The sequence below is a fragment of the Podarcis muralis genome, chromosome 3, assembly GCF_964188315.1.
Source record: "Podarcis muralis chromosome 3, rPodMur119.hap1.1, whole genome shotgun sequence".
Classification (NCBI taxonomy): domain Eukaryota; kingdom Metazoa; phylum Chordata; class Lepidosauria; order Squamata; family Lacertidae; genus Podarcis; species Podarcis muralis.
In genome coordinates this window covers 48,276,360-48,291,483 of record NC_135657.1, presented here as the reverse complement: position 1 = coordinate 48,291,483, position 15,124 = coordinate 48,276,360, and the positions used below count along the sequence as shown (strand labels likewise).

At 41.4% G+C, this 15,124-nt stretch overlaps 1 protein-coding gene across 3 annotated transcripts; it reads left to right on the top strand.

Moving 5' to 3' along the window:
• Positions 1-11: 11 nt before the first annotated feature.
• FSAF1 (40S small subunit processome assembly factor 1) lies at positions 12-10,720 on the top strand. 3 transcript variants are annotated; one of them, XM_028723979.2, is made up of 7 exons: positions 12-252; positions 1,627-1,985; positions 6,419-6,475; positions 7,264-7,359; positions 8,582-8,668; positions 8,945-8,997; positions 10,374-10,720. In XM_028723979.2, the coding sequence occupies exons 1-7, from the start codon at positions 132-134 to the stop codon at positions 10,501-10,503; spliced, it is 903 nt and encodes a 300-aa protein (XP_028579812.1). In that variant the 5' UTR covers positions 12-131; the 3' UTR covers positions 10,504-10,720. The 3 variants fall into 3 exon arrangements, with proteins under 3 accessions (XP_028579812.1, XP_028579815.1, XP_028579814.1); XM_028723981.2 differs by having other exon boundaries at positions 15-252; positions 10,377-10,720; XM_028723982.2 differs by lacking the exon at positions 7,264-7,359.
• The last annotated feature ends 4,404 nt before the right edge of the window (positions 10,721-15,124 follow it).

Genomic DNA, 15,124 nt, shown 5'->3' with positions numbered 1-15,124 from the left:
GGGATGGGCGGAAGTGCTCTGTGGGCGCCGCCATCTTGCCGGGGTGGTGGCCGAGCGAAGACAAACCTCCTCTTACGGCGCGTTGCGGATGAACTAAGTGAGGCGGCGAGGAGGAGGAGGAGGACTCGAGCATGGCGGCGACCCCGGCGGCTGGGTGCGAGCTGAAGCCGGGGGAGGACGACAGGGAGGAGAAGGGCTCCGCCTCGGCCAGCTGCCTGCTCGACGCCGTCTTGAGCTCCTTGTACGACTTCGGTGCGTGAATGGCCGCGTGCGGGGAGTGGGCGCTCGGCAAGTTGCTACAGGCTCACCTGCCCTCCTCACCCACCCACCCCCGGAAACGTCTTGCAAGCGTCTCTCTCTGACTCTGGCTGCTCTCGTTTCTTCGGCACATGCTGCTTTCAGACGTTACAAAATTCCCGTGCAGCGCTTCCCGGCCCACATGCACACCATGCCTTTGGAGCAGCGGTCCTGGCTTCCCACCCGCAAGGATTTGGGGAGCTGTGGTTTTAAGGGTGCTGAGAGTTGTTAGGACTCCCCTACACTCAGAACTCCCTAGGAAGACGAGGGACTGACTGTTAAACTACTCTGAGAATTGTAGCTCTGGGGCTTCCTGACCATTCTCAGCACCCTTCACAAACTACAGCTCCCAGGATTGTTGAGGGGAAGCCATGACTTGAAAGTGGTCTCATGCATGGTGCTTTAAGCGTATGGTATAATTGTGGACCCAGTGTCTAGGGAATCACGTGTGGTGCTTGGCTGGGGTTTGTTCAGTTTTGCCATCCCTGCTATTAGGCAGATTCATGGAGGATTAGCTTTTAATCTCCACTGTGAAAGGCAGTATGCTTCTAAGCAGGAGTTGTTTTGATCCGGTCCTGCTGTGTGCTTCCCATGAGAATCTGGTTGGCCACTGTGAGAACAGGATGCTGGACTATTTGGGCCATTGGCCAGATCCAGCAGAGTCATTCTTATGCTCTTACTTTGGTTTTATTTCTGGAAAACAGCTGAGTCTTCTTCAGCACTTTTGCAAAGGCATGTTGCTTCAATGGAACATTAGAACTTCTTTTAGAAAGCAGGCAGCTTATGATACGGCCTAAACTAATTGGTTGCTACTAGAATTGTTAAAACAATAAAGTAGTAAAGCAGATACTAGTTTAGCAAAGATGCTTGCAACTCCAAATCCAGCAGGCCAGAGTGGATCAAAACTGGTGCAGGAAAGTAATCAAAATTGCCACCTCAGGAACCTCTCTGAGGCTTTTTAGTTCAGTGTCGCAATGTCAGAACACAGGATGGTGGTTAAGGTCTCTCTTCCTTAACCACAATCTATATTCATTGTATGTCCTATGGTTACAGGTCACTCCCTGATTTTATAGGTTCCAAAATAAATGGTCTTTTCATATTTTCCTCCAGGGCCCCATCCACTTATAGATTTCCTGCACTTAAAACTAAAACATTTTTTTAAATTAAAGCGGGAGAGATTTTGTGTGTGTTTCCTAAATGGTTTGTGGATGTGATCTCTCTAAATAATAAACATTCATTTTATATTTAAAAAATGATGTGGTATCCAAAATCACTCCAATGCCTTTGTTCCAATGCCTCTGCTAACCATTGTTCACTTTTAAACCACAGGTGAATCATTACCGGATGGGGGTGGAAAGAAAAAGAGCAAAAAGAGAAATTCAAATGAGAAGTTAACATTGGCGGTCAGCAAAACTCAAGTGGAAAATAAAAGCATGATTCCTGAATCTGGTGCAGTACCTCTTGGTAAGAAGAATACTGCTTCCAGTTTCTTTGAGAGTCTGAAAGATGAACTGGCTTATGACTGTATTCATCAGAAAAGCACTATCCCCAAATCCAGTTCCCCTGATGCTGATACATTTAAATCTGCTCGGTTGGGAAACACAACAGAGATTGAAGTTGTGACATTTCATGGTCGACGTAGAAAGAAGAAAGCTAAACTTGAAATTGCTGAAGATGGTGGTTCTAAGGTAAAGTTAACCAGATTTCAGATCAGACCAGCTACAGGTTCTTACTCACTCCAGATGACTAAATGAGTGGCTGTTTACAAACCTGTTTCCGTCTACACATCTCTAAACAAGTTGTCCTAAGCATGTTCACTTAGTAAATAACTAGTAAATAACTGGAAAAACTGGAAACATTTGGACAAACATATCTCAGCTTAAACCTTTTGCCCATGCATACAGTTCCATTGTTTCTCGTTCATACAATTAGTCAAACCAAGAAGCCTCTAATTAACCACATTGTTCTGTTTTGTCTGAACCAGGGAGCTGTGTTTTGCAGCTTTGGAACAATCAAATATATTAAGACAACTGTAAACCATAGTTTTATCATCTGGCTTGTTCCGAAGCCAATACAGTAACTATTGGTTCCCTGAGAACCTTTGGTTAATCAGACACCTCCTGGTTTGACTGCTTACACTGTGAAAGGAGGGGCAAAGCAGCTGTATGAGCAGGCACAAGTCTCTTTGAAAAGGAGCAAGGCCACTGTGTTTAGTGGGACACATTTCATAATAAATGGGCTCAGGATTGCAGCCAAACAGAACTGAAAGTACTCTAGCATAAGCTGTAGATAGGACTGTAAATCTACATGGTTTGCTTTTATGTGTATACTTTGGAATTGTGACAAAATTTAAAACCTCAAGGATACTTATAGAATAAAGGCAAAATAACAGGTATAAGTACTGGCAGAACTCATGTATGTTTTATTAGTATATTTGTAAAATAAAATCCTGTGGATAAATAAGATAGTGGAATCGGTTATGAATCTCTTTATGGCCTCTGAAATGAAATTCTGCTCCTAATCTTATTTCTTTAGAAGGATGGCTTTTAAAAGTATGAAATCTGGGTTAAAAAACTCAGTTGCTTGGTATAACAGTAGCCTTTATATAATGTTCTGGAATTATATGTTTAATGGTAATATAAAACACTCCCCAGGTCTTGTCTTTTCTTTTTAAGAGGATAATAACAATTTACTATTTATATGCTGCCCATCTGACTGGGTTCCTCCAACCACAGATTCCAGCAAATTAAAACGCAATACGACATCAAACAGGGTTGCCTTCAGATGTCTTCTAAAAGTCAGATAGTTTATTTCCTTGCTACAGTGGAATTTTTAGGTTTATATCAGCTGTAAAGGTTTTGGGGTGGGTTTTTTGCTGAGTCAGGATTTTGGTTTATCTACTTCTGTGTTAATTCTTCATGCAATACAGTACTATCTTATTTTACAGTGTTACCCACACTCAAGACTTCTGTGGTCCTGTGCTAGATTCTGACCCATTTTAAGCAATGTTTGCATTAGACATTCCACTCCACTCCACTTCTTTCTTGTATCTCATGCTGCTGGTACAGTAGCCTCCTATTAGGAAACTGGCTTCTGATTGGTGGTTCAACAAGATGTCATGATGGGTGCTGGATTGCCAAACACAAGCATTGTGTAGTAATTAAGTCTAAGCTGCATGGTTTCATTCCCAGAATTTTATCATCAGGTTTTGGGTGTATAGACAAGTGCTTAGGGCTCTTGCAGTACTGGTTTACGTCATGTGAATGTTGCAAGGAGCTTTGTAAAAGATAGAATGAGCATTGTAATTAAATTAGAACAACAGTTGAACTCCTGAAAGCATCTGATGCATCTAGTGCATGATGGCTATTGTCTTCTAAAAAGAAAAAGAATTGTGCCAGTTTTGACACTGCAGAATCTCTTTACATGTTTGAAAATTAATAGACTTTATATTTGGTAATGTCTCTATCTGTGAACCATGTATCCTGACCCACGTCATTGCTAACAGGGCATATTGATGAGAGAGCCCAGTGATGCTTTCATTATATTCATTTATTGTCTGTCTACTTCCTAAGGCCATGAGAAGGTAGCATGTTTTATTTAATATCATAAAAGCCTTGAAAGATATATTACCTTTATTCCCATTTTACAGATGACCTACTGAGGCCATGAGATAATGACTTGCCAGCAGTCTAAGGCACGGCAGATATTTAAATTAGACTCTAGGCCAAAATGCTGTATTGTATTGATCTGGTGCATAGATAAACAAGCTATCATTCAAGTTATCATTACATGGCTGTCGTTCAAGTTGTAACTTCACTTCTCTGTCTTTGGGCAAACAGACCAAAACTTAAGCATTCATGCACCTCCCACAAGCACATATAATCTAGACTGAATTCATAAAAGTGTGCTCATTTGACAGAAGAAATTGATTAGGACTCTGGTTATTGGGTTATGGTTTTTTTTAATTTATCTCTCCCTTAATCTGAACAAATTCTAGGTTCAAAAAATGTGATGGGAAATTGCAGCAAGAATTCTTATTTTTGCAATCTATTTATTTTTGCAATTTATTAAAAATAGATTTTACACAGTAAATACTACCCTCAAATTCCGAACAGAGTGAATGAAATGTTTACCAATATCCCACCAGAATGCCTCTGAATTGCTTTCTAGCAGCTGTAAACCTGGGCTCAGGTAGACATCCGCTGGAAACATATTACATAAAATTGATTCATCCCCTGCTGATCTTGCAGCAAAGGTACTCTAACCAAAACAAATGAAGCAATGTGTTCTCTGACGTAAAAAAATATAGGGCTGTAGCATTTTGCAGTGGTTCAAATCCTATTTGATGAGCAAAGGTCTTTTAACAAGAGTTGCCATTATGTCTGACCACCTCCTGATGTGAGGGTGCAGGTTATTTGAAAACGTTTGCAGATGCAGTTGAGATCTTAGCAACCCCAACAACCAGGCTTTTATGTTTTGTCGAAAATAATAGCTATGGTGGGGGGAAAAAGATCTCAGGGCAGGTTTTGACTGGGGGAAAATGCTTAAACAGTTCAAGTTTGTAAACTGTTTTGTAACCACTGGTGCTGTTTGTGGAGACATTGAGGGAAGTGAGTGAACTGGCTATTATGAGAATAGGCAAAACACCTTCTGCTCTCCTTTCTTGCATGAAACGGACAGAACAGGTTCTGGGCTACATATCTGTAGACATAACAACAGCATTTTTGAATAGACAGGCAGAAGGTTTTCCTGAAATCACGTGGCACTGGCTGAGACATGGAATTGCGGAAGACTATTACAAAGGTGCTATGTGATCTTTTCAATCCTTTCGGGGATGGGTGGGTGTGTTTGGCCTATCTTGTTGATAAGGTTAAATACTTCCACCCACAATGAACAGAGACTAGATTTCCTCCAGTGTAAGGCATACAAACAGAACATCCTGGGAGGGCAAACATTTTGCTGTTTGTAGCCTGGAAAATGAGACCCACAGAGTAGGAAATGGTGATGGTGGCTCTGAATTACATAGTCCTTTAGTTTGAACAACATGCCAAATGGTATTTAACTTAAATTGGAAGTGGAAACTTTTGGTTTCCTCAGAGGAACCAGGAAGTGAGATGTCCCATTGTTTTATCTCCAAACCAGGCAAATATCTGTGTTCCTTTCCTGCTTTGTTATACATCTTATTTAACAACCATGCCCTCTATGGCACTGTTCTACTTTTTGATACAGGGTGATAAAAGGTCTGACCACAGTTCTTGCACTACAGGGAACTTTAGATTCTCTTTAGGCACTGACATGATTAATATGGAATGGTTGGTATCTGGCTTGAGCCTTGTACAATGTCTTTGATGACTAAACATTGTGTGGTAATAGTGGTGTTGTTCTTCCACCCTCAATATACACTTCATGTTTTACTTCATGCATGTTCTCCTTTTAGTTGTTTTCCTTTATTCTCACTGTACTGTTCAAACTGAATTTCTGTTAGCATGTTAACCTTTTTGGCCCTCATCTTAAAAATGCCATATGCAAAATATGTAAGCTTTTGTAGGTGTGATCAAGGGATAGTTAGAGTACAATGGGCAGAGAGGCACTTTTCAGAGTCTTCATGTTTCAGTGTACTAAGTTAACTTTTTAAAATCTCACTTGTTTGTCAAGGTTACAGATATCAAACAAAGGACGTAATTCAAGCAAATTTTAAGTGACATTTTGTGTTAAACTTTATATATTCCGTGAAGTAAAAGTTATAGATTTTCTTTTTCTTTTGTTGGAGCTGTGCCAGCAGCATGCAAAACAATGTGCTGGAAATGCATATGCTATTTTAGATCTGCAGCACAATCCTACACGCCTTCTCAAAAGTAAGTCCCACTGAGCTCAACTCAGTTTAGTTCCAAAAAATTATCTGTAGGATTAAAGACTTAATATGTTTGCTTAAATAAAGAATCAGTTGTTCTCTTTTAGTAAGAGCTGTATTATAGCTCTTAATCAAAAGCTGTCCAAAATAAAAGTTTCCGCTTTTATGCCATAACCCTGGAATCATGTGACTGCAACCACTGCCATAATCTAGTTGTGTGGCAAAAGGCGCTTTGTTTCAAAATGCTGTTTTGTATTTTTTTTTTAATAGGCAGAATTGACTGTTCAAGAAAACCATGCCGCTGACCAAGAATTTAACTTGGAAAAAGTAAGTCTTTATTGTTTTTCTGTTTCAATGCATGCAGATGGCTGATGTCTCAAAGAGACTGCATATAAATCTGTAGTGGGTATTGAATTATGAAATGCTTTATCCCTAAATGATTGCTCTACCAGTGTTCAACTTGCAGAGTATTTTGATGGTTGCTAGAAAAAGGTGGTTGTATACCTGTAGGGATCCTGGGTTGTCAGAATGCCATAGTGACAGTCTCTAAGTCAAAAAGAAAATCTTTTCAACCTCCAAAATGAAACAGGGCACACATAAATGGGAGTTCCTTCTACAGGTATTAAGGTTCCCTGTGTTGCCCAAACTAATCTTGCAATTTTCTTTTAGGATTCTAGGGGATTTGTGTGGGATTTGGAAAGGGCATGCACAGAACTCTGAAAAAGAAAATCCATGAAAATGTGCTCTGGGAGTAGGGGAGACAGAATTAGGCTGAGCTATGTTCAGTAGGCCCATTCCCAAATAAGTGGGCATAGATTTGCAGCCAAATGCAATTTATTTGATACTGGTAGCAAGTTGTCTTCCATCTTTGGTTATATTTGAGATCAAGGGATGTTTGTGAAGACAAATTGCTCTTGCAAACCCCAGAGGGAGAAATGCCCATAGAAGTGGATGGTGGATAATTCCATCAAATGCCTCATTCTCCTCATACTGTGTTTTGGTTTTGCCACATGTTGGTATCCTACACTGTTCCTCTGAAAACACGATTGCTTCATTCTAATCATGCGCTTTTAGTTCTTTTGAAGATGCTGTTAACCATTTTTGTAATGTGCTAGGCCCGTTTGGAAGTGCACCGGTTTGGAATCACCGGATTTGAGAAAAAAGAGCAGCGAGTTATGGAACAAGAACGTGCAATCATGTTGGGAGCAAAGGTATTGTGTCTCCTTCTCTCCTGAGCTATAAAAAGAGGACATAATTCTTCCCACCACAAGACTCTGGATAGAACTTGGCATGGCAGTTGCACACCCAAGAGATCACTGCCAAACAGCTGGAAGGTAGTAGCATTAGGGATTTTCCAGAGAAGGCAAGAGCAGGAGAGTGAGTATTGAACTTTTCCTCTGCCTGCCACTACCTTCAGCCCTTACCTGCCACCCCTGCTCCAGTTTTCCTTCCAGTCACTGAGCCTGCAGGCAAGGGGGAAATGGTAGGGCTCTCTGTCTTCTGTTTTTCTGCTGGAAACCACTCCTCACATCACCTCTACTGCTGTTAGGCAAGAAGGTAAAGGTAAAGGGACCCCTGACCATTAGGTCCAGTTGTGGCCGACTCTGGGGTTGCGACGCTCATCTCGCTTTACTGGCCAAGGGAGCCGGCGTACAGCTTCCGGGTCATGTGGCCAGCATGACTAAGCCGCTTCTGGCGAACCAGAGCAGCGCGCGGAAATGCTGTTTACCTTCCCGCCAGAGCGGTACCTATTTATCTACTTGCACTTCCTGCTTTCAAACTGCTAGGTTGGCAGGAGCTGGGACTGAACAACAGGAGCTCGCCCTGTTGCGGGGATTCGAACCGCCGACCTTCTGATCAGCAAGCCCTAGGCTCTGTGGTTTAACCCACAGCGCCACCCGTGTCCCTTGTTAGGAAAGAACTCTAGAATAAAAACTTATTCTGGTATTGCAAGCTCAACACACCCAGAGCTGAGTATGAACCAGGGGTTGTAAAGGGCTGAACTCTAGAATCAGTTTTTATTCTAGAGTTCAGTCCCTGGTTCAAACTCAGCTCTGGTTGGGTTGAGCTTTCAATACCAGGAATGCATTTGCTTCTAACTGGGAAAATAGTGGGTGGGGGTTCTTGGTTGCATTTCTGGCAAAACAGTCCCCAGTTCATTTTTTAAAACGTTTCAGTGATATGAGTCAGAAGGCTGGAAACCAAGCCAATCCACACATCCCAGAAAGTCATACCTGTGTTAGTCAAGGGGGCCTGTTTTAATGGCATCCCCAAAGTTAAATAATTAAATTCAGATGTTTTAATATTTAAAGAAGCCAAGAATCCTCCTTTGGAGAAGGTTGCACCGTCTGTTAAGTTTCTGCTTCAGACTGCCTTTACCTTTTGTATTTATTTGCATGTTGGTGAAATGAGTCATTTTTGAAATTGTTGCAGCCTCCTAAAAAGCAGTATTTGAACTACAAGATTCTGCAGCAGAAAATCAAAGAAACGAAAGCAGCAAAGAAGGAAGAAAACATGACGGTTTGTGTCAAATGTTTCCTATGAAAACAAAATGCAAAGTCCAGCAGCCACTTGCTGGATAAAAGTCCAGGTTTCCGCAAGGGTGAACACTGGAAAATCTAGTGTGGGGGTTTCTGATGAAGCCACACCAGTGCCCACAGTTGGATAATAACTATGTCATGTGCCTGGCATAGTGGCTGTTCTAATCAACACTCATTGCATTTGGGAGCCATGTTTGATTGACTCCGGAGACTACTGGCTAGCTGCTAATGTATACTTACTGCTTTTCATTAACAGGAAAATAAACCTAATTCTCTCAAGAGGCAGAAGAAAAAAGGGCCCGAAGAAAGGTGAGACAGTATTTATGGAACTACATCAATGAGTAGTAAAAGAAACGGGATCTGTTTTCAGCTTTGCTAATGAAGACACAGTAACTGAATGTCAGGCTAGGAACCATAAAAATGCTCAAGGCGTGTGCAAGGGCCTAGGCTTTCCCTGGGGGAATGACTTCTTTTGCACATAATGCTAATTCGTAACTAACTGCTAAGGAAATGCACCTTGTGAATCTTGGATTCACATATATCCCTGCCCCCCTTCTGCTCTTCCCCCTGTAGCCGCAAGGACATAAGAAGGACCTGCTTTTAAATTAACCAGTGTTCTTCATTATGTCTGAAGTTGAGGGAACTCTGGTTTGTTCAAATCGAGGATGGAGGACCTTTTCGAGCCAAAGGGTTGCATTCCCTTCTGGGTAGCTTGCTGGGGACCACATATCAGTGGCGAGTGGGCCCAGAAGTAAAAGTGGATGAAACAAAGAGTGTCAATTCACCTTTGTACACTAGAGTAATTTCTATAGGCACTCAACTCATCTCTCTCTGTCCTCAATCCAGGGAGGCAAGAGGCATTGCCCAGGTTCAAGGAAACGTTCTAAGCAGGCAAAAATACTCAAGGAGGGTGTTTAGGGACAAGCGGGAGTGTGGCTGGGGAGGGAACATGACCTGAGGAGAGTCCTGAGGGCCATACAGACAGGCTTCAAGGGCCACATTCAGCCCCTGGCTCAAGGCTCCCAAACACTGGTTTAAATGAATTGGTTCTATCAGGTCAAGATCAAACCATTGTTTATGATCCTTGCTAGTAAGCCACACTTTAAACTAACCAGCATTTCCCAAGTCTGGACATAACAGGAAACTCTAGTTAGATAACAAGTGGATATTTCCACTGTCCTCCGCATGGCAACTCTAGGAGAGGAGGAACACGTGAGCCTGGTGCTCTTTGCTTCTTATGCACCACGCCCTGAACTATGGATTAATATTGTATGCAAAATGGGTCATTGACTATTTCTTAGAACTGCAGCCTTCTATGCCATTTCACAATCTGCTTTTAGTCCTTTTAGTTTCAAAAGTGAATTTCCATGTTACATAGAGAGCTGTAACATCGGACATGTAGAACTAATTACAGGAATCTTTGGATCCTGAACTCAATTTTTTCCTTTAAGAATAGAAGAATACAAAACAGGTTTTGTTTGGTTTTGAACACACTACTGTGATCTCCTCAGTATAAAACTCTGATAGTGTGTTTTCTGCCAATCTTTTCGCATCCTAAACAGGTAGTAATTTTAGCTACATTGTTGTATTTGGATTTAAAGCATACCTATCTTAAAACATTTCTTGTGAAACCTAAAAATGGTTAGTATTTTCGTTAGCATCTGATGATACTTTTCTTTCAAAAGCAGAAAATCGAAAAAGAAGAAAAAGCAGAGTATGTTACCAACGGGGCAGGTTGGAACTTTTAAAAACGGCACTCTCATACTTCGAAGTTCTGACATAAAGAAAATAAAGTCTTCTAAAGTCATTAAGTAACATCACTGCATCATGTTCAAATGGAAAATGAAATGGATAAACTTTGTAGCAAAATAAACTTTTTTTAAAAAAAAAACTTTTCTTTAATCTTTTTATGATCTCTTATTGCTTACCACTCTGATGTCACATTGAAGAAGGGTAGTTTAAAATCTTTGTAATAAATAAATAAAAATGTTCTTATTCTGAAATTTTGATAAACAAATTTGATAAATTTTGATTGGCGTCCCAGTGAACTTGAAAAAAACAACAGCACCATTGTCTACTGTTTTGCAATATTAAAATGGAAAGGATACGTTGCTGTAAGGATTGTTAAGGAAATTGTTATACAGTTTAACAAACTAATTTAGAAATCTGTAATTAAGAAGAGGGTAAATTTTACAGCCTAACTGCCAATAACTCGGAGCTATGTCGTCCTCTATATTTGTGTATTGGGTAGCAGAAAGAAATGCATCCACAATGAATGTCCTGTGTTGTCCAGACAAAAAAAATTCCTTCCAGTAGCACCTTAAAGACCAACTAAGTTAGTTCTTGGTATGAGCTTTCGTGTGCATGCACACTTCTTCAGATACACTGAAACAGAAGTTGCCAGATCCTTCTATATAGTGAGAAGGTGGGGAGGGGTATTACTCAGAAGGGTGGTGGGAATGGGTGATTGGCAGATAGCTGTGATGAGCCTGTTGACGACTCTTAACGACTGCAATAGGTCTTACAGGAAAAAGCAAGGGGTGAGAAGGTGAAAAATGGCTTTGTCATGTATAATGAGATAAGAATCCAATGTCTTTGTTCAGACCAGGTCTCTCCATGGTTTTAAGTTTGGTAATGAGTTGCAGTTCAGCAGCTTCTCTTTCCAGTCTATTTCTGAAATTCCTTTGTAGTAAAACAGCTACTTTGAGATCTTGTATAGAATGTCCTGGGAGATTGAAGTGTTCTCCTACTGGTTTCTCTGTGTTGTGATTCTTCATGTCAGATTTATGTCCGTTTATTCTTTGGCGTAAGGTTTGGTGTAAAAAAATTTTTGTTTTGACTATGGCAGACCAACACGGCTACCTATCTGTAACTGTGTTGTCCAGAGTTAATCTCTCACTGCAGTAGATGTTGATGCTCCTCTGGAATATCAGAGGAGTTGTGTGAACATGTTGTATGAACGTTTCTTGCACCTCTTTCATAGGAGGTTAGAAATTAAGGGTGCTAGCAAGCTGTGCCTGTGACCACTCCACTTCCTGGTATTGGCGTACAAAGACCGGGCACCAGTGTAATCTTTCTTCTGAATAGTAAAGGATGTTGAGTCCCTGCAGAAAAGATTCCAATCTGAATCTTTTCAAGGATTTCTGGATCAGTATCTGAAGTGTAAGCCAGTGCTGCTATTGTCTCTCACAATGGCAAAGTCGCAACCAAAATGTGGCATTCTCCTTGTGGGCCAAGTTCCATGTTGGGCTTCAGTGAACACAGTTTCACAGCTTGAATAGCTGTCTGTGTTTAACTCATAAAGAGCCCGTGATTTCAGACTCGCCCGCAATTCAATGAGCCCGTTTAAGGGAGCTCGTCTGCTTCTTAAACCTACATAATTGTTTGCATTTCTTGCCTCCCTAAGCCAGTCAGAAACACTTAGCCTACAATTATGCTTTACTTTCCAAGTCAAGATCAACAGCAACCAACAATAAAACCACAACCTTTATCCAGTTGTCTGCAAAGCAGCTGTTTTCAGTGGAACTCTGCCAGGTTCCAACATTTCCTCTCTTCCCCGGTTGTCCTGTTTCAGACTTTCCCCTCAAGTATGCCTCATCTCTTTCCTATGGAGGAGAAAAGTGGTAGTAGGGAGCTATGAACAATGGGCCTGACTCCTTTAAAAAGCAAATCAAGAAAGCCAGTGGATTCACTAGCAGAAACTGACAATAACAGGTATAGAAAGAAGCCAGTCTGAGGGCCAAACTAGAAGGGACCTGCATAGTTTGCCACTGAACGTGTTCTTTGCTTAATAAATAGCCGAAAAGAACATAAGGTAAGGTAAAAGTAAAGGCCCCTGGACGGTTAAGTCCAGTCAAAGGCGACTATGGGGTTGCAATGCTCATCTCGCTTTCTGGCCAAGGGAGCCGGCGTTTGTCCACAGACAGCTTTCTGGGTCATGTGGCCAGCATGACAACCGCTTTTGGCGCAATGGAATACAGTGACGGAAACCAGAGCGCGCGGAAACGCTGTTTACCTTCCTGCCACAATGGTAACTATTTACTTGCACTGGCGTGCTTTCAAACTGCTAGGTTGGCAGGAGCTGAGACAGAGCAACAGGAGCTCACTTGGTTGCGGGGATTCGAACCACCGACCTTCTAATCAGCATGCCCAAGGGGCTCAGTGGTTTAGATAGGCCAATGGCCCATTGAGTGCAGCATCCTCTTCTCATAGTGGCCAACCAAATGCCTGTGAAAAAATAGTACAGAGGCTGAGACAGACTGGGACTATGGCCTGAGGAGGGGCTCACACTTGCTATCTGCAAAGGAAGGAAACTGAGGAAGTTATTGAAATTTAACGCCCAGCCAATACAAATTCTGTGCTAAGAAAAATCCTCTTGTTTACCTGGGTGGGGTGATGTAGAAACGTCTGGCTTTCTGTGTCGTTCAACAGAGGTAAGAGTCGCTCAGCCCAATTTTTCCCCCCAGGTCCCATCCACTTCTGGCATCTGGAAGGTTGTCCATGAGAGAATGTGGCACTCACTCTTGGAAGAGGTTCCCCACCCTTGCTGTATATGCTGCTTTCAGCTTCCCTTTAAGAAACGCTGGGATACAAGTGAGGTCAAGTTTCCAATATCAGAGCTGTTGGTTTTATTAGGTTTTTTTTTTTTTTAAGAGTTTCAGCAAGTGAGGGAAATGTGACACTTTTATTGGGTACTCTTAACAGGCAGCTGCTCACCAGGGTTTCAGACAGGTCTCTCCCAACCCTACCTGGGAACAGAACAGGGGACCTTCTCTCCACCACTGAGCTACAACCCTTCATTCATGACAGTGCTTTGTTGCTAACTAAACCTTGCTGGGAGATCACATGGATGCAATTGTATTTTAGCAGAAAATAAAGGAGACGGTGTCGATGGATTTGTTGGCAGTGTAATAAGAATTTATTTAAAATTTGTAAAACAGCATAAACTCATACTTTATGTTTTCCAAAAGGGGCAAATACACAAAAGTTTTGACTTTGAGACAATAAGACAAAAATTGTTTTGTTTCCAATTGAAAAAATACAAACTTTGCTACAGGTAGAAAAATTAGAAAAAGTTAATTTTTCCCCCTTATGTGATCTGGTGACATATGTACATTCCACCAGATCTAAGGATATTAACTAGGCTACACGACAGAAACAAAAAGGTCATGATTAGGGAAGAAAACAAGAGTAAATAAATGTATACTTTACTTAAGCAAACATGAACATAACATGTGACTTTCTTTCCAATTGTTTTTGCCAACATTTAAATTAACGTCTTCCATGCTTTTTTATAACAACTTGAGAAAAAACAGCAGTTCTACCTCATGCATTAATTCTATAACATTTTCATCATACCGTGTCTTCAGGCTGTGCTTCCATTCACTATTTTTTAACAGCTTGGTATTTTTATTGACAGCATTTACCTAACACAGGGTTGTCAACTCCCATGAAACTGAGAAGGGGTTCTGGGTCCTTTAATATTGCATAGCAAAAAAGAAATTCTGCTGACTGGCCCTTCCTTGTGAGAGGGATGAAATGAAAAGTATCTGTACCTATTGACTTTTTTCCTGTCATGCAGGTATCAATGGCAAAGAATCGGCTTTGAATGCCAACTCTTGGCAAGCCTTTGGACTGTTTACTATTACTTTCCAAGGAGAAATATCAAGCTGGTATGAGTCTGAGGAGCATGGATGTTCCCTGCCTTCTCCTTCTGTTCATTGTGAAAGGAAAGAACGCCCAGGCTGCACTTTGTCTTTTGGGAACGTGGTGTGTTTCTGGGCACCCCATCATCTCCTCTCATTCTTTCCTGTAACAGAGTGGGTGTCACAGGGTGGGGACAGAAAAGCTTGCACCAGTTTGAGGTTTCACTTTGGAAATTCACAAGTAAACAAGTTTATTGTCTTAAGACGATAAGTACTCTCAAAGGACAATGTAAATGTATGGTGATGAATACTGTTGTGCAATTTTAAAAGATTAGTGAAATCTTCCATGTGGGAAGAATTTTTAATCTTGGCATGCTCTTGGCCATTTCTAATAGAATGTTCTGTGTCACATCAATAGACTTTTCACAACAATGGTGTTTAAAAGCCCTTCTGCATGACAATAGCACAGCTACATGAAGTTCCTGGGCAAAGACTTTCTGGAAGTGATCATGTGATTGGTTTCAAGGTCACTGATCTGTTTATAACAGCTATTACAACACCTCCCAATGTGAAATTAAATGTTGCATCCAGTGAACTCACACTTCTGACGTGTTTATTACAGTCTCTTTGCCTGCACTCACAGAAGAACATGGAAGTGCATACATAAGAGTTTAAGGACAGTGGAAGAGCCCTGCTGCATCAGGCCAAAAGCTCATCTATCCCTCCAGCCTGTTCTCACAGTGGCCAAGATGCCTGTGGGAAATTCATAAGCAGAATTTGAGTGCAGCAGC